The sequence below is a fragment of the Lepus europaeus genome, chromosome 3, assembly GCF_033115175.1.
Source record: "Lepus europaeus isolate LE1 chromosome 3, mLepTim1.pri, whole genome shotgun sequence".
Classification (NCBI taxonomy): Eukaryota; Metazoa; Chordata; class Mammalia; order Lagomorpha; family Leporidae; genus Lepus; species Lepus europaeus.
In genome coordinates, this window is record NC_084829.1 from 39,778,493 (window position 1) to 39,805,325 (window position 26,833).

General features: G+C 50.7%; 1 protein-coding gene across 1 annotated transcript in view; it reads right to left on the reverse strand.

Annotated features, from left to right (window-relative positions):
* KIF6 (kinesin family member 6) overlaps positions 1-26,833 on the reverse strand; it is a 424,022-nt gene that overhangs the window by 62,534 nt on the left and 334,655 nt on the right. Inside the window, exons 14-15 of the mRNA XM_062187187.1 lie at positions 21,891-21,999; positions 10,652-10,707 (exon numbers count right to left, since the gene is read on the reverse strand). Of these exons, the coding sequence (XP_062043171.1) occupies positions 10,652-10,707; positions 21,891-21,999 (165 nt within the window). The remainder of the gene's footprint in view (positions 1-10,651; positions 10,708-21,890; positions 22,000-26,833) is intronic.

Consider the following 26,833-nt stretch of genomic DNA (forward strand, 5'->3'; position numbering starts at 1 on the left):
ACCTGAAGCACAGGAATACTGATGCAGTTTGGATTTGCCAAGGAGAAGCCATACAGTGCTTCTTTTTAAGTATCATCTCATGTCATCACAAGAAGAGTTGACTACAGTAAAATAAGGTATTTTGAGAGAGAGATACCATATTCACATTGCTTTCATTACAGTATATTGTTAAAGTTGTTTTATTTGATTATTAATTTTAATTGTTAACCTCTATGTCTAATACAGAAGTTGCACTGTATCATATATATGCAAAGGAAAATTCGCAGTGTATAGAGTTCAGTACTCTGCAATCTCACCCATCACTGTGGGTCTTGGAACATAGTCCCCTGGGGGGAGGGGTCTACTGGAGTAATACATTGTCTGAACCATGGCAAAATTCACCCACGAATCAGTTATGCAATTCCAAAGCAACAACAGCTACCCTCCCACCCCCTCCCCTGGGGATCCAGGCCTGTCTAAGCTGTGGGTGAGAGGACAGACGCTAGGAAACCAGGCTGGCCCTCCCCTCGCTGACCCAGTCCTCCTCCACCGCCCATCCAGTGCTCGGCTTCCTCCCTGTGTAATCTTCCTGGGAGTAAACGTGGGGGAAAGGCTTCCTTCGTGGCTCCTTTTGCCTCTTTCAATCATCAACACTAAGGGAAGACAGTGGTGGCTTAATGCCTCCTTCTTAGCTGGGCTGTGAGATTTCCTGTTGTCTGAGGGCTTTGGCCTTGGAGCCCATAGAGACGGTGTTGAGTACCAGCTCCACGCCCACCCGACTGTACATTATTAGGCATGTTTATTAACAACCCCGTATCTCCGTCTCTTCATCTGTAATAGGGGAATAGCTCCTCTACCACAGGTAGCTGTTCTTAAGGTGGGAACTCCGTCTCTGCTTCTTACTGGCCTAAAGTCTGTGCTTAGACACATGATGATTTTCCCCAAAGTCTTTTCAGGCAATCTCAGCTCTTTCCAAACATTGATCCCAGACTTCAGAGAGTTCCCATGGTGTTCGTCTAGCTGTCTTGCCTCCGGCCACCCTTTCAACCTCACCCAGGAAGCTGCCAGGACCTGCCGTGAACTGTTCTCCCCACACCACACAAACTGCCTGGGTGGGTTTTTGGTTTGTGTGACGGATGCCCTGCTTTGCGGGTGCTGTCCAGCGGCACACATCTACCTGCTGGAAGGGGTGTTGAGTTGCCAAGGAGGAGGAGCAGGTGTCTCTGCATGCGCTTCACCCTCCTCTGAAGGTGCGTGATTTAATGAACACAGCGTGCCATTGGACTGCACCTGTATATTTTTAGCCGACTTAAGAAAAGGTGAAGTGCAGACTGCGCATTGCAGGGTGGGTCTGCCCCACGGGGTCTTGTTAGCATGTGGCGCTAACACGCGACTGAGGCTGCCTCCACTCTGAGCGAAATGCCTGCCGCAGGGGGAAGGACTTCCCATCGCTCTGTGGGCTCTGCTGCTAAAAGCCGCGTGTGGGTTTCCGCAGGGGACACATCAATGTTTTCAGAGTGTTTGATAACAGCAACTTCCTGTGCATCATCACTGACGAAACCCCCCTTCTACTCCAGCTGCAACTATTCCCCCTGTAATCAATATCAGACAACCACATGCACTTTCCCTCCTTAGAGGTGGGACAGTGCACTACTGGGCTGCCTCCCCCTGGTAAGTCAGTAAGCAGAGCCCAGCTTGTGCCTCTGTTTAAAGACAGACACTTTCCTTTTGAGGGTGTTGACAGAGCCCTCAGCCTGGAGGAACCACCCGCTTCCAGACTCGTGCTCATCCTTCGGCGTGCCTGAGCTGTGAGATTTACATACAGCGGACACTTTTCTGCAGGGTTATTCTGGTATCTGGATAATGGCATCTGCTGGCAGAGTTATTTTTGAAATACTAGGATGAAAACGATCATGTCAAAGATGTGCATTACATCCTTAGTGTGCCGAGATTAGACTGTGTCGGTTGCCTTCTGAAAATCTACAATCACTCTCCTACGAGGGAAAGAAATTTCATTTTAAGGCATTTCATTAAAATCAAATAGGTGTTGAGAAAATTGGTTATTTGAAAAAGATTCAACTTAGAGTCTTACTTTATACTATATTGCACAATAAATCTGAAATGAGTGCAGAAATTGAAATAATAAAAAGAAATCTATCAGAATATCTAGGAAACTATTAAACAGGTACTTGGCAATGGGGCAGTGGGCGCCCCGCTGTTATTCCCATTATAATGATCCTTTCTAAGCGCAAAATCAATGAGGAATTTCTATAAGGGAAGATCAATGGATGTGACTAGGTTAAACTAATAAAATAAAACCCTTGTCAACTACAATGCTGCCATTTTACAAGGACTGGCCACTGCTTCTGTTGGTAAAAGAGAGGGGGCAACAGTGAGGTACTTCCTGAAGATTATAGGCATTCTGGAACTGATGCCACCTCACTGAGAGTCACTGTCGGGAGAGAAACCCCAGAGGGCACTGGAAGTTAGCCATTGTGCCTGCCTGCCCACCTGCCTTTTTTTTTTTTTTTTTTTTTAATGTGAGAGCGCATCCTCTTGTCAATTTCTTTGTTGCCTGGGTGGCCAGTTTCTGACACCCAAGACCTCTCTTCCTCCCTGGCCGAAGCTGCCTGGCCCGTGGGTGAGTTCTGGACCCACAGCCGGCCTGTTCTCCAGCAGCTGCTGGCCTCCAGGCCCGGGAGACGCCCATCATGCAAGTTGAGTTCTCTTTTCTTGTGTCTTTGAGCTAAGAACAAGCCGGTGACCAGCTTGTTAGTCTCAAGGCCTGAGCGTTCCAGGTTGAGCCAGGTAGACCAGAGCCATGAGCAAGCAAACCAATGGCCAGCTCTGCTGCAGGCTGTGAGAGCAAATATGCATGGGGGAGCAGAGGCTCCAAGGAGGCAGGGGAGAGACGGCCACGCTTCGGGGCTCCCCCTTTTCCTGATGGGTGCCCACATCCTGGTTCTGGCTTGGAGGGGCCCCGGACCTTCCTAGGCTATCTCGATGAGATTCTCATACCCTCAGCCTGAGCAAGCTGCCCTGGGGTTCTGTTTCTGAACATCGGAAAAGCCAAACTGAACATGACTGTCCCTGTGACCCATGACCCCGGTCACAGGGACCTGGGGTCCAATCTTGAGAGGCGGCAGTGGGACGAAATGAGAATTTAGGAGGGAGAACTCTGGCAGCTCAATTTCATCTTGTCTGGAGAAAGGGGTGTTGTGCACTGAAGAGGGCTGGCAGAGATGATCAGGTGGGTGATGGCGAATGAGCAGGGTCCCACGGAGATGGAGAGCAGACAGAGGAGCGGAACTGCTGCGGAAGATATTCTGTCCTGGGCCACAGAGGCCTCGCGAGGCTGCATCAGGACCTCCCCCCCAGCACTCTCTACTTCTCTGATTGGATTGCCTTTGTGCTCAGAGACGCCTATTTATCAGTCTTTCAATAACTGATCTAGTTTGTTCCCTGGGATGAGGCAGAGTTACAGAGGCAGAGAGAAAGAGCGAGCGAGCAAGAGAGAGAGAGAAAGAGAGGTCTTCCAACTGCTGGTTCACTCCCCAAATGGCCATAATGGCTGGAGCTGGGCCAAACTGAAGCCGGAAGCCAGGAGCTTCTTCCGGATCTTCCACGTGGATGCAGGGGCCCAAGGACTTGAGTCACCCTCTGCTGCTTTTCCAGGCCATAGCAGAGAGCTGGATTGGAAGTGGAGCAGCCAGGATTCGAACCAGCGTCCAGATACGATGCTGGCACTGCAGGTGCAGTGGCTGTACCCACTATACCACAGCGCCAGCCCTGGAGGTGTTTTAACATCTTCTCCTATGTATGAAAGAACATCCACCATGGGAAAGTAATAAATTGCCCCTCTGGTTTATGGTGATTGATGCGGGACAGGCTTTCTGAGTCCTCCCAGCCAGCACCCGGTCCTGGACCTTGGTCACTCCTACTCTGTCAGCACTCTGGGGAGGTAGCTATCCATCTTCTCTTACTGACTTCCCAAGCAAACCGCTGCTTCCTTCTTTATACACGACAATCATTAGTGTGACTTGTACTTCACAGCCCTCTGGCTTGTGTCAAAGCATTTTGCTCTTTGATCTCCAGACTATGACAGCAAAAACAGTCAATCAACTTCATGAGGACATCAGTCATATTGGTTATGGGCTGTCACTCATATAACTGCATGTCTTGGAACATTCTGCAAATTCAATGTCACCTGTATCATTGTAGAAGGGATCTTCTGATTTTCAAGATTTCCAAGACACCTGTCCATTTACTTAGCTCCTGGGCTAAATGTTCTTTCACATTATCAAATCTATTTTCAATACAATTGAGAGTCGTTTCTTCCTTTTTGAGTGCCTTTAAAACAGAATTACAGTTTATTGCTTCCTCTGTATAATGTCAACTAACACACAGCTGGCTCTCTCACCACTGTATTTCTTTACCAGAAATTAGCTCATATGAAATTGGTAAATAGGGAAAGGATTTCAGTGTAATACAGCAATCCCACCTGTTCACTTAATTTTTTTCCCCTAGAAGTTATAAGTTTTGTGCCACCAAATAAAAACAGCTTAATACCAGATAAGTCAGCACAGCTGGGCCCAGGAGGCCGCAGAGCCCCAGGGCCCTCTCGCCACTCTCCTCTGGCGGCCCAGTGCAGCCGCGTGCTCGCTCTCCCAGCGGTGGGCAGTGCTGCTCCGCCCCACGCCTGCGCAGCGGTTCACATCTCCGTGACCAAGCAGCCCCAGCCTTCCCTTAACCCCTCCTCTGTCATGAGACTCATTTTGGGGAAAAAAAAAATCTGATGCTTTATATTGTGTTTCCTTCTGTGTTAGGAATTACCTCTATTTATTTGAGAGGGAAAAGGAGAGAGGGAGAGGGAGAGAGAGAGAGAGAGAGCGCCAGCGATCCTTCCACTGTCTCACTCTCCTAATGCCCGCAATGGCTAGGGTTGGCTAGGCCAAAGCCGGCACCCGGAGTCAGGAGTGCAATCCTGGTCTCCCCCATGGGCGGTAGAGTCCAATACTCAGTCATCGCTGCTGCCTTCCAGGGTCAGGAGCCAGAGCCAGGAATTGAACCCAGGTTCTCTGATAAGGTAGACCGGCATCTTAACCAGTACACTAAGTGTTTGCCCATCCATCCCTGGATTAGAAATGTAACATGTGTATTTACGGTTATTTCCTTATCTATCTGTTTCTATCATTATTTTTATTAGGGCTGGAACTGGTTTTGTTAGAGTTCTACAATAGCAAAGGGTTTTGAGAAGCCTTCCCGTATCTTAACTTTCCTACGATCTTTGTTATTTTTTAGCATGTCACTTTATATTTTTCCCACTGAAACGCCTGTTCTTAAAACCAGTTTTTAAAGTTTCCCATTCACAGCTTTCCTTTTTTCCCAGGGTAAATACAGTGAGCTGTTATCTTTTCTCATAGGAACTACATTCCTTTACAGATGTCTCTCGCTTCACGCCACAGATAAACTTCTGTTGAGTCTGTAGTGAACGTGATTTCTGTACAACTAGCATTTCTTTCCTGCACAGAAAGATACTCCTTTGATTCCTTGAAAATCTTGTTCAGCTTGCATGATGTGGACGGGCTGAGTGCCGGCTGCAGGACAAGACAAATGGTCTGGGCCCAGCCAGCCGAGCATTCCATTCCCCTAGTCGGTACGGTTTGGTTCAGAAATGGGCACATGACTTAAGCCAGGTCCATCATTCCACCTGCCAGGGACTTTTGCCTGGGTTGTTGGGAAAGAGTCTTTTGACCGGAATTCTGAATTCTACAGATCATGTAAACTTGCAGCTTCCAGGGCATGTTGCCACTACATGGGGGGAGGCTGTCGGACAACTTGGCTGAGTGGAGCTGAGATATGGAGAGAGGGGGCAGGAAGAGAAGGGGCGGGGAGGGAGAGACCTGCATTGGAAGCCAGCGGTGCTCTATACTTCCCAGTATGAGTGTGTGGGGAATCACTTAATACAGCAGAAGTGCACTTTGTAACTCAGCCCTCACTTGAGCTGGTTCTCCCTGCCCCATCGTCTGGCCGAGGGTAGAAGGTACTGGGGAGATGCAAGGTTGGCACCGGGCGGGGAGCAGGGATGAGGTCTTGGCTTTGCCTTTCTTGTGAGAATATAGCTTTTTTTTTTTTTTTTCCTTTTTGGTGACACATTTTCATTTTCTCATCCTTGCTGACCTCTGTGCCAGCCCTTGATCGGACTGTTCAAGTCCTTATTTGTGCTGGTTCTGGGGCTTAGGCAGGAACACTTCACTACTGCTCTTCCCACCAACCCCTGCTTAAGTTTATGTTTTGAATTCTCTTGTGATTTCTGAAGCATCAGGAAACCTATTCAGTTGGAATGCTTGGGAGCCTGAAAATACAACTGTCTGTTCTCCTGTTTTAAACGACAGTGAGGACAACAATGGGAATCCAGCTGGGGTACCGAGTCCACCCAGAGCTGCTCCAAGCCCAGTGGCACTGTTGTGTCAACCTGCAGGTAGATGGAGCCCGAGCCGGGGCTCATGGGACAGGGAGGGAGGGCAGGCTGGGCTGGAGACACACTTGCTCCCATGCGGGCCCCCGTGGAATCTAGCCTTAATTATGATAGTGGGCTATCCTCCAGGCCCCTGAGCTGGGGGTATAGTTTGAGCCATTTTAGGGGGTGCATCTCACATAGGACAGAGGCCAAAGATTGAGGAAAGCGGACGAAGAGTAAAATTTTAAATTCAGAGGGAAATGTCAAAGGCAGGTAAATCTGAATTTGTGGAGACAGTGTGGAGCTTTCGAAGCCTTGGAGTTGGACAGAAATAGATTTTAATTCCAGCTTGGCCATTTACCAGGCCACTTTCCTGAAATTCCATTTAAAAAAAAAAGATCTCTAAAATAACAAAAAGACCATGTTTCACAGAATGTAAGCACAGAACATGCACAAAACTGCAAAGCATGAAAGATGGTCCTACTTATCTCATTGACAAAGACCTGAAGCTCAGAAATGATTTTGCTGAATCCCAAATGTACAAGAGAAACATGAAAAAAAAAAAAAAAAAGGTGCTGTTCAAATGATGGGTTGGAGTCCCTCTCTGAATGTGAAGCAGGCGAAAGAGAACTTTCAGCACATTTTGCTGGCTTTTCTAGTATTTGTTTTGTTCTTCTCATTAACAGCTACTTCCACTGCATTGCCTCTGATGGCTGAACTGATCATGAGTGGCTCACCAATGAAAACCCTCTGTGTAGCCTTCTGCGATGACAGTTTTCATTTAGGCCTGCAGGTGTCTGGGGAGGGATGAAGAGGTGCCAGGAGGTGTCAGTCAAAGGCTTTCACCTGCCCCCACAGCAGCTGGCTCCTGGAGCGGTCTGGAAGTGGGCCTTAGGCCGAGAACAGCCACTCATTGTCCTTTGTTGCCAAAGACAATGCTGCCAGTGGGAGAAGGCCGAGGGAGGAAGACTAGCGCCAGGATTCTTGTATGTGAAAAACGCCTGCTTTATGCCCTGCTTCTAAAACAGTCTACTGCTTTTCCCACAGTGTGGTCCCAGTGGCATTTTACCAGACATGATAGATGGTGCATACGAACACGTTCGAAGCAGCCCATGTGGTGAAAAGCAGTGTTAATGCTCTTGTGTATCCGACAGGCAAATACAATAAAAAATGGCCCTCCTGCAGAAACAAGAACCCTATTATTTTTCAGGAAGATTAAATTGGTTATTACTTCCATTTATGATTTCAGCTTCCTTCAACATCAGGATTGATGTAAATGGTGTGTACAGAAGGACAAGAAAACAATGTATGGCAAGAGTTTATCTACCTACTTGGGTTGGTTCCTCATAAGAGGAGGAAATAATATGCAAGCTTTGATGGACTGATTGGGTCACGTAGGCTTCAGGTCTTACGTGTCATTACTGAACTGATGGTCTTTTTGAGAATGAAACTCAGGAGGCAGCTCCATCTTACAATGTTGGAGAAGAAGCCAACGACTTGAGAGTAGCAACCTGAACTTTCAGCACTCAGGCTGGTAGATCTGTAGGTCCCAGGTACTGGAGGCCTATGACATGTTCTCCCCCCCCCCCCACCCCAATATCCCAAGCCTGCCGCAGGGTCCAGTGGAACGGTTGGGAGTGGAGCTGAGTCACCATCCTGTGTGTATCATGATACAGCTGTGCCCTGAGCCCACCTCCCAACTCCTGGATTCACCAGAGCACTTCTGGCAGACAGCAACCTCTGCTTGATTTAACTTTTCCCTGGGAAAAATGCACCCAGTAATGTCATAAATTTTCTGAAACCAGTTTCCTTTGAGGTTGCCTGGGAGATTGTAAATACATGCACCAGTTCCACCATAAACCTCCTGAACCTGTAGCTGGTGTCTGAGATGCTCGGGGTGGTAGGCCATTCCCTCTGGCCAAGCACCACGAGGGCTATACCCAGCAATGGGGCCGAGTCTCAGTGACCACTCACCTGGGCTCCCCGGATTACAGACTCAGTGCGAAAGGCAGGTGCCTAGCAGATGGGTCTTAGGCCTCGACTTGCATAAAGGAAAGGGTGAACTCTGGGCTTGGTTAGCACCACTGAGCTGGCTACTTTCCTGGTAGCAATGGAAGCTTGAATCTCAACACTGGTGTGGATTCTACTTGCTAGTTTCTGGAAAAAGCAGAAGTTTACTTGCCTAGGCCTTTTGTGGATCTAGAGCCCTTGTGTGTGAATTACAAATAGACACCCTCTCTCAGCAGGCCAAACATAGCCCTCATTCCTGTGTGCCCTGGCTCCTGGGTAGGGCACAATCTGCGCAGCTGCAGGATGGCCTCCAACTTGCCTAGCTTTGAGAATAGGGTAAAGTGGGTTCATCCAGCATCCATTATGCACCGTAATTATGGACTTTATATTTACTCGTGGCGATGACCCGTGGTAGTCAGAGTGGAGAGGTAAGCCTGCTCGTGTGAGAATTGGTACCTTCCATCATCAGTTATCTCACGAATGTTGGAACCATTTCGTTTTGGTGAACAGTGTTAGACATTTTTCAAGAGGAAAACTTTATCTGGTTGTTTTTGGAAGAGCAATTTATAAAAAAGTCTTTCTCTCTTACCCGTCCAAGGGGGAAATCAATTTAGGAGAAACCAATTCTATTGAAATAGTTATTGAAATTAAAATTTTTTTTGTGATACAAAAAAGTCTATGTACTTTTATAGATGTACATAAAATGACAAGATCTAATGGTGATCTATTATAATTTTGAAGGACTAATGGACATAAAAGACATTTTATACTGTTTGCACAGTGTGGTGGGACACAAAAAACATCTGCTGTTGGGACCAGAACAGTGGCATAGCAGGTAAAGCTGCTGCTCGCATTGCTGGCATCCCATATGGGTGTTGGTTTGAGTCCTGGCTGCTCCACTTCTGATTCCCCTCTCTGCTAATGTTCCTGGGAAAGTAGCAGAAGATGGCCCAAGTGCTTGGGCCCCTGCATGTACCTGGGAGACCAGGAACAAGTTCCCAGCTCCTGGCTTTGGTCTGACCCACTCCCTGTCTGGGGAGTGAACCGGGGATGATGGGAGAGCTCTCTCTGTCTCTGTCTCTCCCTCCCTCTCTGTAATTCTGACTTTCAAACAAATAAATAAATACATAGACACATGCATGCATGCATACATACATACATACATCTTTGGAAAAGTCTGTGGTTTGCATTGGTGGTGGGTGCTGGCAGTTCTCCTGGGCCCTGCTGCTGACACGTGTCACTAAAGGTAGTCCTACTTCTTACTGAGAGGTTATTGAAAATACAGGAGGGTTTCCCTCCATCCAAGACTCTGGACCTTAGGTTAAGAATCCCCAAGGCACAAGGATTCTCCTGGAAGGCAGCACAGGTCTTAGGGTCTGGTTGCCCCAAGTTCTTTTCTGCCTCAGGCTACCGAGGGGACCTGCCGAGATGACCTGAGGCTACTGGGGCTGTCCCTATCCTGTAGGAAAAGCCAAAGGGAACACTCACAGTGGATTCTGTCCTGTCTTCACTTGTGTGGGGGAAGAAAAGGGGAAAGACGGGCCCAGGAGCCGGCTGCCCTCCTGAACTCACAGGTGAGGCTGCTGCAAGCCTGCGGATGGGTCTCCGTTGTGTTTTCCAGCTTAGGATAAACAGGCATCTTTCTCTTGCTTTGAAAAAGGTGTGAGGCATGTTTTTTTACATTGCATTTGCCTCTTGCTTCCCCTCAGCTTCCCAGGCTTGCTCAGCTAGAGGGCCAGGCTCGGCCGCCTGTGCCCCAGGAACGCGCAGTGGCAGGTCTGCCTCTCCTCTCCTGGCTTTACGAAGCCGTTGCACCATGCACACCTGTGCTCCGGACTGCCCAGCCTAAGCTTCAGGAGGCATGGAAGTGTTTCATATCCCTTGGAAACGTGAAATGCCATCCCTACGTCACTGCGGTGGTCACCAGCTGAGCTATGGCTGCCACACACCAGAAAAAGCAAAGCTTTCTCACTGGGACGCCAGAGCTCAGGCCTGCGTGAGGGATGGAAAGTTCAAGTTTTAGACCAAACAAAGTGCTTCTCCTGATGGGTGGGGGGAGGGTGACAGACTTGCGCAGAAGGGACTCATAGCAGTGTCCTTGGCCAGGGGCCCTGCTGAAACCGGGCTTCAGGGTGATGTGGGACCACATCCCGACCTGATTTTCACCAGCGAAAAGAGACTCCCAGAATTCCGGCTGCTTACCAATTTTACGTCTGGCTTCATTGATGCTTTCTCCCAGGGCCTTTGCTTCAGAAAATCTGGAGGAAAAAAACAAACAAGCACTGAAAATTTTACTTTTTCTGCCTATCATACTTTTTCTTTCTTTTTTTTTTTTTTAAAAAAAAGATTGCCAAGGTTTCTAAAATATTATAAAACTGAGAAGGCATATGAGAAAACCTTAATAAGTGAATACAGTAGGCTTAACAAGGGAGATAAAATTTGCATTAACAAGAGGGCACAGACTTTTCTTTCTCATCTCCTCTAGTTTCTGCTTTTGCATTTCTCTTGTTTTATGATGCAAGTGCACTGGAGTAAAACACGGCTGTCTGACTTCTGTACTGTGATCTATCAATCACGGTGCCAAGATCTTACAGTTACGGCCAAAGAATACATCCTTAAGTAATGCGTTTTTCTGATTATAAAGTAATATATCAGAAGTTGGAGAACGATGGCTAGTCATGAGGCAAATCCAGCCCACTGCCTGGTTCTGTAAATAAAGTTTTACTGGAACACAGCCACACCCACTCATTTATGGATGATCTACGGCCGCTTTGGTGCTACAATAGCAGAGCCGAGTAGACGTGACAGAGACCGCATGGCCCACAAAGCTGAAAATATTTACTTCTGACCCTTTATAGAAAAAGCTTACTGTCTTCTGTTACATGACGGGGTCTTCAGAAAGTTCATGGGGCGGGGTGGGGTGGGGGCATTTAGCCTTGCATCTAAGACACTGGTTAAGATGCCTGTGTCTTGGGCGGGTGCTGTGGCACAGTAGGTAAAGCCACTGCCTGAGATGCCAGCATCCCATATGGGAGCTGATTAGTGTCCCTGCTGCTCCACTTCTGATCCAGCTCCCTGCAATTGGCCTGGGAGAGACAGCTGAGGATGGCTCAAGTGTGTGGGTGCCTGCCATCCATGTGGGAGACCCAGATGAAGCTCCTGGGTTTGACCTGGCTCAGCTCTGGCTGTTGTGGCCACCAGGGGAGTGAATCAGTGGATGGAAGGTCTCTTTCTCTCCCCATCTCTTTCTCTGGGACTCTTTCAAATAAATAAATAAATAAATCTTAAAAAAAAGAGATGTCTGTGTTCTACATTGGAGTACGTGGGTTCAATTCCTGGCACTGGCTCCTGACTCCAGCTTCCTGCTAAAGTAGCCGCTGGGGAGTTGTGGTGATGGCCCAAGTAATTGGGTTCCTGCCACCCTTGTGGGAGGTCTGAATTGAGTTCCTGGTTTCAATCCTAGGGCTGGCCTTGATTTTTATGCACATCTGAGAAGTGAATCAGTGGATGGGAACTCATTTTCTCTGTCTTTCTCTCTCTGCATCTCTCTTCCCCTTTCCGTCTTTCAAATAAAGAAATGATTTTTTATTGAAAGAATTCATTGGAAACTGCATATTATGATAAACATCCTGCAATGATTTCAAACATTTTTTGCACCAAAATAAACTTATCTTTTAATCCCATTTCCATGAACTTCTTGAAATTCTCTTGTGATTATCATGCCAGATTTTGAAAATTTAACAAGAAAAAAAAAAACCTCTAATAAATCCCTTACCAAGAAATAAGCACATTTGGATATGCATATTCATCTAGTCTTTCTTCTGGCCAGTTTTTATGGGCTTGAGGTCATACTGTATTTTGTGCCCTGATTTTTTTTTTCCACTTGGCAATTTGCGTCGTCCCCTGTGTCACTGGGAACGTTTATCTGTGATGTCCGCCTACCAGCACAGCAGAAGGTCGTGCTGATGTGTGACTAATGAGTCCTTCATATTTCCTAACTCGTATTTATGAATCCAGGCTTGCGCCGGGGAAGTGGTGCAGGACACAGCCTGCGCGGAGCACGTAGCACGGCCCCTCACACGCAGTGGGCCCTTGGAAACATTAGCTGCTTTCCTTCTCTCTCCTTTCTGACATGAAATGAAAGAGGCCATCGAAAGCCACTGGAAAAAAAGGTGTTCGTGGGTGACTACAGTGAGCCACTGTGCTCTCGTGGGGAACATTAGCCGTGACAAGGGAGGGGCCGGCCCAAGAGCAGGGAGCAGCCAGGCCAGCTCCATGTGCACGGTGGGATTGGCCTGTGTTTTGTGGATGCACAGGAGTTTTTAGGAAGCCTTTTCTTAGGGAAATTTCAAAACAGACACAAAATAGAATAGTTGAAGAAGCCCTCACAAACCCTCCTTCCCATTTCATTAACTGTCCAATTATTTCACTTTCCACTCTTCTCTCTAGCCCATTCCTATCCATCTTACTGCATCCCAGCAAATCCCAGATATTGCATTGTCTCACCCACAAATACTTTAGTTGTATCCATGATTTCCTTCCTTCCTTCCTTTCTTTTTTTTTTTTTATTTGAAAAGCAGAGTTAGAGAGAGAGAGAGAGAGAGAGATCTTCCATCTCTTGGTTTACTCCCCAGATGGCTGCAACAACTGGAGCTGGGCTGATCTGAAGCCAGGAGTCAGGAGCTTCTTCCAGGTCTCCCATATGAGTGCAGGGGCCCAAGGCTATAGGCCATCTTCTACTGCTTTCCCAGGCCATAGCAGAGAGCTGGGTCAGACGTGGAGTAGCCGGGACTAGAACTAGTGTCCATATGGGATGCCAGCACTGTGGCCAGCAGCTTTATCTGCTACACCACATCGCCAGCCCCTAGGTCCACGATTTTCTAAGAGGAAGCGGAGGGAGGAGGGCATTTCAGGCCGGGGAGCAGCTCAAACAAAGGCCACCGTGCCCAGCGCTCAGCGCTGGATGGAAAAGAAGTGTGAGTTGCATCATTGCTGTTTTCCGAATCCGTCTGCTGGGCCTGGGCCTACGGACGAGAAGTTTCCAGAGAAGGGGACGCACCTCCTTCTCGACACTAGGTTTTTGGGAAGCCACCCAGGCTTCCTTATGAAGGCTGTTCAGGTTCACGGAAGACTCTGTGTGTCCTTTCCCATCACCTTCTGCAGAGAAGTGTAGTTCCCTTTGATGCAATTCCAATTTAATTCTGCTCAACAAACATTCGCATTCAGTGTCGGCGCTGTGCTGGGCACTGTGGGCCCCTGCTGGTCTTGGCTGCTGGGCGGGCACGATCTGAGGTGTGGCCCAGCACCCGGCAGCGGAGCGCTGCCTGCCTGCTCTGTTCTGCCATGGCAGGGACCGTGGCGGTTAGACCACCGCTGTGTCTACCCCCGTCCCTAGGATTCCACAGGATTCCACAGTCACGCACGGTTCAGTGACTCCTCCTATTGTCTGTTCCATAGGGTTCAGGAAGCTCTCGACTCTTCAGACTCAGGAGAACATGAGAGCAAGGCTGCAGAACTGCTGGAAGTCAAAACAAGTGTGCGGATAGAAGAGGGAAGGCGCTAGGAGCAGAAGAGGCAGTTTCCACTGCAGCGCTGCCCAGAGGCGCTCTGGCAGCCTGGCAGGGAGCGCCCCAGCGTTGGCAGTGTCCACGTGCATCCAGGGGGCCGCTGGAGGGTGCTGTTGGGGGCTGCGGCCAACCCTCTCCAGAGGGCCGCCCTGCAGAGAGCTGGCACAAACTGCAGGGCAGCACAGAGCTAAAATGGGCTTTGCCGCTGGGGAGGCGTGGTCTGAGGGCGGTGCCTCTTCGTGACACCATTGGCAAGCTGTCGCTGCTCCAGGCCACCTCACCCACATGTGTTCCTGGTAATCAAGGGAAACTGAGAAGCCCGGCCCTGAGGGCGAGGAGAGAGAGGGCAGGTGTACAGAGAGGTGGGAGCGATGAGGAGGAAAAGGCAGAGGCTAGGGAACAGGTGGAGAGGAAGGTGGTCCTACCAGTCCTGTCTGTTCTTCCTGGCCCACCCTGCACTTGCATAGCTCCCCGGCTCCCCATCCTCCCCCCATCTCCCTCCCACTCCGCTCCCTATGCTTCATCCTGCCCATAAAGTTCTCCTCACCTAGGGGGAGTTTCCTGGCTCCTGACTTCTCAAAGAGCTAACCAGGGTGCAGGGTGGCTACCCCGGTTCTGACTTTCTGGGGCAGGACATGCTAAGCCTCTGCTGTTTGCTGAGGAGGTGTGGAGGAGGGGCAGGAGGAGGGCCCTGCAGCTCAGCTAGGACCACCAGTGAGCCGCTGAAGGGCTCTCTGCCCTGCCAAAGCCGTCCTGTCTCGGTGCAGCTAGCTGCTCTGGGGAGCACGGTGCCAGTGCAGATGCTGCAGGTGGCTGGGTTCACCTGGCAGAAAAATCTGGGCTGGGCTTGGAGGGGAGAAGGAAGGCAGTTCTTCCATGAGCCTGGCTTCTATGACACCCAGGCCCCCCATCTCCCATCCAGCAGCGCATCAAGCAGGTGCCGTGGGACCCAGGGGAAGCCTCTCCATCACCAGCTCCCAAGGCACCACCTCTCTCCTTGGTCACCTTTCCTGGACGTCAGTGTCTCCAGGACTTTGTCCCAGGCCCTCTGCTCACACGACCTGCTCCCCCTAGCCATTCCATTCATGCCAGTGCCTTCTTTGGGGACACCTCCTACATCTCCAACCCAGCCCTGCCTTGTTTAATCCCTGGCCCAGCTGTCCATTGGGTTAAGCAGAGAAAACTCACTGCTTTGTGAAGACCTGATCACCGCCCTTGGAAGCCCCTTGTTCCTCCTGCTGCCTCCCTTTCCATGTGTGGTCCTGGCATGCACCCAGGGCCCATGCCAGTCACTCGCACACCACTCTCTGCTCCTCTCCCTGTCAGCCTTCCCACGCGATCCTGGGATCCCAGCCACTCCACAGTCTCCTGAATCTATCAGGGCCTTTCCCTGGGCTTCTTCCCCACCCCCACCGTCTCAGCGACCACTGCTGGCTCCTCTTGTGCATTCCCGCTACCTGCCTGCAGGGTAGTTCCCCGCGCCCGCCCATCATCAGGGTAGGCCCTGAGTGGTCCTCCTTGATCAGACGCATGCCTGATTCTGCAGCCCCCTGCTCAGGACTCCTCAGGGGCTCTCTGGTGCCCACATGCCTTTCACGGCACAGAAGAGGTTCCGTGCTCTGGCTCCTCCCATCTCCTCCAGCATCCTCTTTCCAGGCTGGCCTGCATGGCTTTCCTGTCACTGTGGGGTTGCTTCCTGCTCCTGGAGCCTCTCTCCCTGCATCTGGCTGGTTACTACCTGCTCCCTCCACTTTCACCATGATGACCGTCTCTCCGGATGGCTCTCTAGGACTGGGCGAGTCTGCACTGGAAGCTTCCCGGGGCTCCACAGCTGTCACAGGAGAGAGCTTACTGTACAAGAACTGCATGTCCACTTGTGTGTCTCCCTTTCCGTAAGCTCTGTGTCGGGCATTTGGCCTTGCATTGAATGCGCCCACGTCCCACACCAGGGCAACTGGGTTTAATCCCCAGCTCTGGTTCCTCACTCCAACTTCCTACCACTGTGGACCCGGGGAGGCGGCAGCAATGGCTCAAGTAGTCGGGTTCTTACTCTCCAGGTGGTGGGAAACCTGGAGGAGTCCATGGCTGTCAGCTTTGGCCCCAGGCCCACCCTTAGTTGTCGTGGGCGTTTGAGAGTGAGCCAGTGGCAGGGAGCTCTGTCTGTCTCTCAGCTACGTGAACAGCACTTGCCTTGACTATTAAGGAACAATTTGGTTGGTTGGTTGGTTTCGTTCTTTTCTTTATTTTTTTTTCTTCAAACTAATCGGTGGACTCTCTACTTAGGATAGGGTTAATCTTATGCATATAAAAATTAACTGAAAATTGATCTTTGTAAAAAATAAGAAAGGGGAAGGAAGAGGGAGGAGGAAGAAAGGTGGGAGTATAGGTAGGAGGAATCGTTATGTCCCCGAATTTGTATATATTAGATGCATGAAGTTGTATTCCTTAAACAAAATAAAATAATGAAAAAAGAAAAGCTTACAGAATATATTGTAAGCTCCAAGAGGGCAGTGACCCTGTCTGTTTAATTCCTGCTTACACCCCTGGGGCTTAGCACAGGGGTTCGCTCCCAGGAAGCATTGCACAGATATTCATGGGATAAGCACGTGAGCAAGTGTGTGTGCAAAGGCGAGCGTGTGGGGGGAGCGCACTGGACTGGGAGTCGGCTCCCCCTCTCGCTGGTGGGGCTCAGCTCCCTCACCTCTAAGAGGAGGATGAGGTGCCTCCCAGGCTGGGCTGGTGTGGCGAGGACATGCGCGCCAAGTGTGTTTTGCCTGTGTGCGTTGTGACCGCTGCCTGGCAGGGGCATGCGATGTCTGCGAGGTGGGGCTGCCTGCGGGCAGCAGTAACCACCCACAGCAAACCGGAGGTCCAGGAGGCATCCTCGGGAGCCAGCGCTCAAGTGCCCTCGGCCTGGCTGCCGTGGGAACGGAGAGGAGGGGACGGGTAAGGAGGAATCCCATGTCACTTCCAGGAGCAGCTGAGTGCGTCTCTCTGTCATCACAGGGCCGTGGAAGCCAGCACCTGGCTCTGCCCCAGGGTGGCTCACCAGGGAGTATGCGCAGCGGCTGCGGGAAGCTACAGGCCCTGGGCTCCCGAGAGCCTCTCACTTGTGCTCCTTCCCTGTCCTGCCGGCTGGAGGGGCTTCTCCAGGCCCTGGGCAGGTCTGCGTTGGACAGCAAGGAGTTCCTGCTGTGTCTTCCTAGTCCAGAGCAACTGACGTCACACCCAGCCCTCTTGCCTGTCCCAGAGGAAGGGGAGACTGGGCCCAACTTTCCCACTTCCTTCCCATAAGCCTGTGGGTAGCCCCGTGGCGCCGCCATTTGGCCGCAATGAGGAGCCTTGCTTTGCACTTGCAGTACCAGCGTCCCTTTTGTCCTCTGCCTGCCCCTGAGACGGCCGCCCTCTGTCTCGGAAGCAGGCTCTCCCCGGCCACAGCAGGCCTGGGCTGCGGCCTCCTGCTCCTAGGAGGCTCTGGGTATTCTCAGCAGGGTTCCGGGCTGCTAGGAGTGCTCAATGTCAATTTCAAAATTCTCAAACAGCAACCAAAAAACGTGCGGCGTGCACCATTTTGCGTCCGTTTTTTTCTGTTTTAAAAACTGTGGGGGAGCGGAGAAGATGTTAACCTCATCTCTGTTCTCAGAGTTGATAATTCCAGTTCCGCAGACAAGGTATAACTACAAAAAAAAAAAAAAAATAGTGAACTAATGAAGGCTAAGCCCGAGGTGTAATTGGAACCAGGGGACTTGTCCTGGGTGTTATTCCAGATGGTGTAACAGGATTGCTCTCCACCCTCCTCCGGTCTCCCTGTTGGCCGGGGGCTGCTGCTCATCCCAGGCCGGAAGGACCCAGCGGAGCTGGGCGTGCTTTTCCTGGTTTAGTTCACCTTGTCAACGCCTTCACTTCCAAGCGTAGTTATCTCCTCCTTTATTTCTTCTCCTGTTATTTACTGGAACTCCGTCTCTGGCAAACGAGAGGAGGCTGTGCGGTGCTGGGCCTGGGCAGCTGCCCAGTGCGGGTTTTCCAGCCGCTCTCCCTTTTATTATCTGCTTTGAGGATGACTCACGCCTGGAGAATGCTGTGATTTTGAATTGAAATTTTTCTGTATTGAAAAAAAAATCCGCTTAAGAATTGGCTTGCATGCTCCAGCTCAGCAGAGGGCAAAATATCCTATTAATGTGCCAACATCTTATTTCTCTTGTCACAGACAGGCAGCAACCTCCCCCGGCCTGGGGTCCGGAGCTTCCAGATGCTAGAGATTCCCTGTGCAGGTACAAAGGGGGAAGAGAAACCCTTGTGCCAAGTCCCATGAGTGCGCAGGGCTGAGCCATTCATCGTGCCCTCCTGCAAAACTCAGCATCAGTCCTCGCCAGAGGGGAGCAGAGGCAGGCAGCGGAGGGACCCTGGGCCACCAGTAGTCCCGGCATTGGGGCTTGGAACCTGCTTGCTACGGGGCAGAGAGGCTGCACTAACCCAGGCCTTTGGTGCGGGGCTGACTGGCTCCAGCCTCTTTCTGTGGCTCTTTTCTCCAACAGGAGCCCACAGCAGCGGAGCCCTCAGACCACACAGTGACTTGATATTTGAAGTGAGGCTGGGGGATTCCTTGCAGAAAGGTGAGCTTTAACAGTGGAGTCAGGAAACAGCACCCGAAGCCCAGCCCGAGTCAGACTCCTCCGGTCTGTGTCTGTAGTCTTAGCACTGGCCAGGGCTCCCGTAGCTGTCCCACTTGGGTCCTCCCTGTGATGGTAGCGAATGCGAGCACACATGCGGACAGGGCTGGGGTTACTGGGAGAACGTTCCTGAAGTAGCAGTGGCACAGAAGTCACTGCTAGGCGAATCCGTGGTGCTCATTATTTTAACGCTTGCAGTGGGAGCACTGGTTGTGCAGTTGTCCATGTACAAAAACATTTTTTCTCAGTCTCTACTGCCTGAAGCGGTTATGAGCATGTAATATGTAATCACTGAAAACCCTCCATGAATGCAAACCACAGCTCTGATCCTGAGCAAGGGGCAGGTTCTACACTGCACCCTGCTGGTGCCAAACTGTCCCTTCATCATTGGTAGGGCAGTAACTTTCAACAGATGTAGACATTTTTTAAAATGTGGGCTGGTCTCCTGACTTTTCGTGTGTTTTAAAAAGACTGACTTACTGCCGGGAAAACTTCTTTGTGGAGGAAGCTTTGTACGTGGTCTCGCTAATTCCCTTGCACTGCAGCCACACGAGGGAGATGGAATCAGCGGTGTCACCAGCCCAGGCTGCGTGACTTTGGTACGTCTCAGCCCAGAAGCACATTGGTTGCTTGGGCTGTCCGAGCTCTCCTGCATCAGAGTCAGATGAGCTGTGCTTTAGAAGGCATCAAGGGGCCGGCACTGTGGCGTTAGTGGGCTAAGCCTCCACCTGCAGCGCCAGCATCCCATATGGACACCGGTTCTAGTCCTGGCTGCTCCTCTTCCAATCCAGCTCTCTGCTATGGCCTGAGAAAGCAGTGGAAGATGGCCAGAGTCCTTGGGCCCCTGCACCTGTGTGGGAGACCTGGAGGAAGCTCCTGGCTCCTGGTCTTGGATTGGCACAGCTTCGGCCATAGTGGCCATCTGGGGAGTGAACCAGCGGTTGGTAGACTTTCTCTCTGTCTCTCCCTCTCTCTGCTTATAACTCTGTCTCTCAAATAAATACATAAAATCATAAAAAAGAAGGCTTTGAGAGACCACAGTACCCTCATCCTGCCCATCCCTACCCGACTCCCTGCTGGAAATAGACCTAAACTCAGGGTACAAACCAGAACCAGGGACAGCAATTTTGGAGTAAGAAAGATGAAGTATTACATTCTCCTTAAGTTAGTGGTTCTTAAGCTTGGGTGTGTGAGAGAGGCACCTGATGATTTGTTAATCTGTAGGGGGTTGGGGACCCTGGCTCAGAGGTTCTGATCTCAAGGTTTCTGGACAAGGTCTAAGCCAATGGTTTTCAAATCTGGTGGCTATTGAAATCCACTTGAAATTTTTTTTTAAAAAGAGAGAGAAGGAGGGAGGGAGATTGAGAGACGTAGAAAAGTATCTTCTAGCCACTGATTTACTCTCCCAGTGCCTGCAACAGCTGGGGCTGGGATAGGTAGGAGCTGAGAATCAGGAACTCAATCCAGGTCTCCCATGTGGGTGGCCAAGGCCCAAGTACTTGCTATTACCTGCTACCTCCCAGGATGAACATTAGCAGGAAGTTGGTATCAGGAGCAGAGCTGAGACTTGAACCTGGTACTCAAATATGGGATAATATGGGATGTACCATCTTAACTGGCTTCTTAGCAACTATACCAAGTGCTTGCTCTTTTCTGATTGTTTTATCTTCTAGGCCTGTGTAACACATTTTCCTCATTTAACGTGTTTATTTATTTGTTTTCACCGAGAGAGAGAGAGAGAGAGAGAGATCTTCCATCCATTGATTCACTTTCCAAATGCCTGCAAAAGCCAGGACTAGGTCAGTCAGGCCCCAGCCAGGAGTCCAGAACTTAATCTGGCCCAAGTACTTGAACTACCACCTGCGGCCTCCCAGGGTGTGTTAGCAGGAAGCTGGATCAGAAGTGGAGTAGCTAGGACTCTAACCAGCACTCTGATATGGGATGCTGGCATCCCAAGCAGCAGCTTAACCCATGCACCACAGCATTTATTGCATTTTCCTTATTTTATTTCAACAAATAGCTTTTGAGAATTCACTGTGTCACATGCGGCATATAAGAGTTCACTAACTCTTCTGAGCTCTGGACCAATGTATTCAGCAGTCTTATGCCTGCTTCAGGGCTTCATGTTGAGTATGTGTGTCTAACTCACAGACTAGTTCAACCGAATTGTGCATCCCTGAGCTTACTCTAAAGGGGTCCAGAACCCAGCCTCATTTGACAACATGCCAGCAGATGATTCTGCCTTCTCTGCCTGTGCCCTGGGGAACACACCAGAGCACACTTCTACCATAAGATGTGCTTATGTGAGGGTACTTCAAAATGATTGTGGAGGGGCTGGCACTGTGGTGCAGCAGGTTAAGCAGCCTCCTGCAATGCTGGTGTCCCATATGGGTGCCTATTTGAGTCCTGGCTACTCCACTGCTGATCCAGCTTCCTGCTAATGTGCCCAGAAAAGCAACAGAATGTGGCTCAAGTGCTTGGGCCCCTGCATTTACGTAGGAGACCCAGATGGAGTTCCAGGTTCCTGGCTTTGGCCTGATCTAGTTCCTTTTGTTGCAACCATTTGAAATGTGACCCAGCAGACAGAAGATTCTTTCTCTCTTTCTGTATGTGTCTGTGTCTCCCTCTCTCTGTAGCTCTGCCTTTCAAATAAATACATTTTTAAAAATGATCAAGAATTAAAAGAGACGTTTATATGGGTAGGAAATAATTGTGAAATACATGCATACCAGGGGGTGCTCAAGAAATTCATGGAAAATGTATCAGGAAAAAAACTACATATGGATTTCAAAATTTCTTGCACCAAAATAAATGTGCCTTTGATGTCCGTTTTTGGAGTCCCCTGCAGAACAGCTGGAGGGCCTGGCGCTCCAGGACCATCCTTTGGTCCAGAGAACTTCCGCCATCGCTGCAGCAGGGAGACAGCCACAGAGTCGCAGGCTCACGAGATGTCAGCTCCGATGTGATGACTGTGTATCAAGTTAATGGAGAAGGCCCGGCGGCGAAAGCTGCTCACCCCAATGAGACTGGGATGATGACAGAACTGTCGCGGGCTGGGCGGGATCAAACGCGAACCTGAATGCACACCATGCCTTATCTCTCACGAGTTGGGCTGAGTAGAGAAGGACGGACAGAGGAGCAGGTCTGCTCTGGGCTGGGCTGGCCACGCCCTGGAAGGCCAGCCGCACTCAGAGCCAGGCTTACCTCTGTTTCAGAATCTGCTTGTTGTCATCCAGGGTAACGCTGTCAGAGTGGTCCCTCTTGAAGATTTCAAATGCCTCCTGGCGTCCTAAAGACATTTCCTCTCTCATCCCTGTTTGGAGACACAGGGAGATGGCCTCAGTCACAGCATCAGGATCCTATTAATTTCACTGCTGCTTTGGTCCGACCACAAAGCCAGCCCTGGCTCCGAGAGAGGCCCACGGCAGGGAGCCTCTGACCAGACAGGTGGCCCCAGGCTCGTCCCGCTGGCCCTTAGCCGCGGTCGCCCCGCAGGTCTGTGCCTGCGCCTGCCTCCATGTGACTTGGGGTGGGGTTTGGAATGTCGGGTCAGAGGAAATGAAACCCAGAGCGCCCGGCCAGGGCCAGGACTGCCCGGAACATCTGCAGATGCGCTTTCTGCCAGCATTCGGCGGCACACTTCGCCCTGTTTTCCTGTTAGGCTCTCTTTTGGTTTTCTGTTAAATTGTACCCTGAGTTTCCAGGCATTTAGTTAAGGGAAGGACAATCCAGACAGATACAGAATCTAGGAAAGTCTCCTCTTCGTCCCATGTAATGATTCATCCCTGGCCAGTGAGACGGCTCAGATCCCAGTGAAAAGTTGTGACCTCGGTGGCAAGCCCCAAGGCCCAGGGTCCCCAGTCCGGGTCTAACTCCAGGGTCTTGCATTGCCCTTGCCACTGCAGGCAGACACTCACTGCTGGGCCCCGCTCAGAGCAGCCAGAGCCCTCACAGCAAGTGGGGTGCATGCATGCACTGGACCCTCTTCTTGCAACCTCTCCGGTGAGGCTCCATGCAGCTGTGTGCTGGGGAGCCCCTGTGTGACAGCTGGATTCACAGCTGGATTTGGGAGGAATCTGCAGTTGCTGTTTTAATGCTTCTACCTCCGGATTTTTTTTTTTTTTTTGTCTGTGTGACCTTTTCCCATGTTTCTATCCGGCAAGTCTATTTATCTTTGAAGTCCTGGCTGAATGTTGTTATCTCCAGGAAGCTTTCCCTGCGGCTCAGGCAGAACAAATCTTGCCCCTGCCTTGTTCCTTATCAGCGCACCTGAACTTGCACAGCCCGGCAGACACTGTCACTTCACATGACAGCCCTTTCTGGTGAAACGCAAGTTTCTCCAGGGGCAGAGATAGCATTAAAACAATTTGTGTGTGTGTGTGTAAATCCCTAGTGCTTTGTTCACTATCTGGCATTCAGAAGGTGCTCAGCATATGTCTGTTACATGAATCAGGTCAAGCATGAGTGGCAGGGATGACCTGCCTTGGTCTTCTGGCCCTGGGTTCCACTCAGATGGGCCACTTACAACATCTCCTCCTGCCTGGAAATAGCCCGCTCTGTCCCTTCACCCAGCCCCAGTGGGAGGAGCGGGACCAGCCCATCTGACACCAATTTGATGATAAAAATAGCACCATGAAGAATGTCTGAATGGTGAGGCATAGGAAGACACCCCACCCTTTCCCAATAAGAAGCAAATGGGTACGGCTCAGTTCTGTCTCCACATCTGTCTGGCATGGGGCGGGCCTGGCAACGGGTGTGTGCGAGATGCGGAGAGGTGGGCCCCGACGCTTGAGAGACGTTAACGAGGGAGTGCTCTGGGCCAGCACCGCCCCCCAGGAGCCAAGGGACTTATCCCGGTCACCTCCCCCATCTGAGCCCACGTCTAACAGGGCTACAGTACGGTTCTGGAAGAGGGAAGTTTCACAGAGAGTGCTCCAGAGCCTGCTTGGGGGACTGAGGCAAACCATCTCCCACAGTGGGGGTGATAAGATGGCCTCTGGCTTCCACCAACCAGGTAGCAGCAGGGGTGGGGCTTAGGGCATGGAGTGCTGCTCAAAAAGCTTGGACAGATGAGAAAGCTCTTGGTCTCTTCTCTCCTGGCTTTGCTTTCTTGTAGAGTTGACAGAGCGAATGCTAAGGTTTTTCAGTGGCTTTGGCATCGTCATGGCAGTGGGACCTGCGGCATGGAGAACCAATGGGCACCCCTTCCCCGGGTGCAGGGCCCTGGGCACAGCGTGCACAGAGGAGAGCGAACGCACTGGATGGTCGTCTGGGATCATTCTGTTGAGAACCTTGAAGGTCCTGCAAAGAAATCTGGGACCAGAGGCGGAATGGATCATCCACGGATCAGCACTTCTCAAAGACTCAGGATCTCAGAGAGTACACGGCCCGGGAAAGTTACAATGGAACACTCAATACTTGTGGAGATTTAAAAGGCACTGAGGGACCCGTCCATGCCGAGGGCTTGTCACCGGGAGCAGGACATTGCTTTTCTCCTGCTATCCCTGGAAGTCCTCTGGAGTCAGTGACGCAGGGGAATGAACCTTGGTGCACGGGCCGTGATCCTAGCAATGACCTGTCAGGAGAGCTAGCACAGGGAGGCCAACATGAGGTGGCTGACCGAGCCCAGAGCCCCAAGGAGGAGCGAAGCCCGGATTCCTCAGGGGCTTCTTCAAGTGTCACTGCATGGAGCATGAGCCCGAGAGTCCACAGGGAGTCCCTGGGAGGGACTCCGGGGAGCAGCTGTCACGGGTGAACCTTGTCCGCAGTGCAGTTCCGCTCTAGTCCATCGCTTCCTGCTTGTTCAGAGCCCATATCCGGCTCCTTCGGCCTTGCACTAATAGGCCGCTTCTCATTCCAGTCCGGGATCACCATCAACGTTCATGGACACCTTCTTTACTTTTTGATGAGAAGTTGAAGTCACCACTTCCTTTTTCGTCTGAGAATTTAGAAAGCGGCCTCCTCTTGCTATGGCAAGCTCTCGCCCCTAAGCGCATAACGCACGTGCCAGAAAGAGAAGAGCAAGTACAGCCATTGAATGCCAGCCTTGCTAATGGGACAATCACCTATTTATTTATTCTCTCAAGAAGTATTTATTTATCCTAGGCGCAGTGCTAAGCCTGCGAGAAATCAAACAAGCAGAGTAAAGCTTTGATCCTTATGCTGAAAGCTCAAAGTCTAGTAAGGGAGAAAGAAAAGTGGAACAAATGACGGTGAGGGCTGCTGCTTGCTCCAGGGAGGGAAGGCTGTGTCCAGCACTGGGGAACAGGAGGGGGGAAGACTGGGGAGGCAAATTCTGGCGGGAAGAGTGGGAAAGGGCTGTGTCAGGAGGGAACACGTGGCTGGCGCCGCAGCTCAATAGGCTAATCCTCCACCTACGGCGCCGGCACCCCGAGTTCTAGTCCTGGTTGGGGTGCCGGATTCTGTCCTGGTTGCTCTTCTTCCAGTCCAGCTCTCTGCTGTGGCCCAGGAGGGCAGTGGAGGATGACCCAGGTCCTTGGGCCCTGTACCCACATGGGAGACCAGGAGAAGCACCTGGCTCCTGGCTTTAGATCAGTGCGGTGTGCCAGCCATAGCGGCCATTGGCGGGGTGAACCAACGGAAAAAGGAAGACCTTTCTCTCTGTCTCTCTCTCTCTCTCACTGTCCAATTCTGCCTGTCAAAAAAAAAAAAAAAAAAAAAAGGAGGAGGGAACACGTGTACTTCGCCTGCAAGGGTCTTGGAGGATGGCGAAGCATTGGCCAGGTGGAGACGACGTAAAAGATGCCAGGTGGAGGGGACGGGGATGCAGCATGAATGAAGAAGGCGCTGTGGGGACCTGCATTGTGGCACAGTGGGTTAAGCTGCCACCTGCTATGCCAGCATCCCGCACTGGATCCCTAAATTCCCAACTGCTCTGCTTCCAATCCAGCTCCCTACTAAGGCTCCTGGGAAGGCAGTGGAAAATGGCCCAAGGAACTGGGTCCCTGCCACCCATATGGGACACCTGGATGGAGTTCCTGGTTCCTGGCTTTGGTCTGGCCTTTGCCTCTCTCTCTCTCCATACCTCTGCCTTTCAAATAAATAAAATTGGTTATAAAGGGGTGAACACTGCCCAGCTTTTGGAGGCATAAGTTCTTTAAGACCACCTTTTTTGGGAAAGCCCGATGGAGAGGGCCAGGCTGGTGGTGCTCATCACGACTGCTGGGGGCCCTGCCCAGGAGACTGCACTCTTCCTAACTCCTCTCTTGCCCAAAACCTTGCATTGCTTTCTATTCACAGAAAACACCATGACTTTTGTTGACTATTTCCATAGCTTACTTCAAATGTCAATATATCCCATTGTCATTGCTAGAAATTGTAAGCTGCATAAGAGTATAGATTTTTATCAGTTTGGTTTGCTACAATATTTCTTTTTTCTTGAGATTTACCTATTTATTTGAAAGACAAAATAGAGGAAAGATAGAGAGAAAGAGATAGACACACACACATACGTGTATGTGTGTGTGAGAGAGAGAGAAAGAGAGAGAGAGAGAGAGAGAGAGAGAGAGAGAGAGAGATCTGTCATCCCTTGGTTCTCTCCTCAGATGGCTACAACAGCCAGGTTTGGGCCAGGTTGAAGCCAGGATCCTGGAACTCAGTCTTGATCTCCCACATGGCTGGCATGGGCCCAAGTACTTGGGCCATCTTCCACTGCTTTCCCAGGTGCATTAATAGGGAGCTGGATCAGAAGTGGAGGAACTGGGACTTGAATAGGCGCTCATATGGGATGTTGGTATCACAGGTGGCAGGCAGCTTAACCCTCTGTACCACATTCCAGCCCTGGATGTGGTATTTATAGCACCTGAATAGTACCTGGCACTGGAGAGGAAGTCAAGTCTTTGAAGGAATGAACGTTATAAATGTTGAGTGCTCTTTCTTTTAATGTGGCATATTGTGATGTTCTGGGGCAACTGAACCACGCAGCCATCGTCCATCACTTGCCCTCACTCCAGGCTCCTGGGGGAGCTCAGGACTTTAGAAACTCAACACCATCTTCCCCTCACTACTTGCCACCATGGCCCATCGGCAGAGATCAACTGCAACCCCAAGATGCTTTTAGAAAAATGTAGCTACTCTTGAGATAATACCATTATTTCAGGGATAGTAAAGAAGAACTGCATCATTTG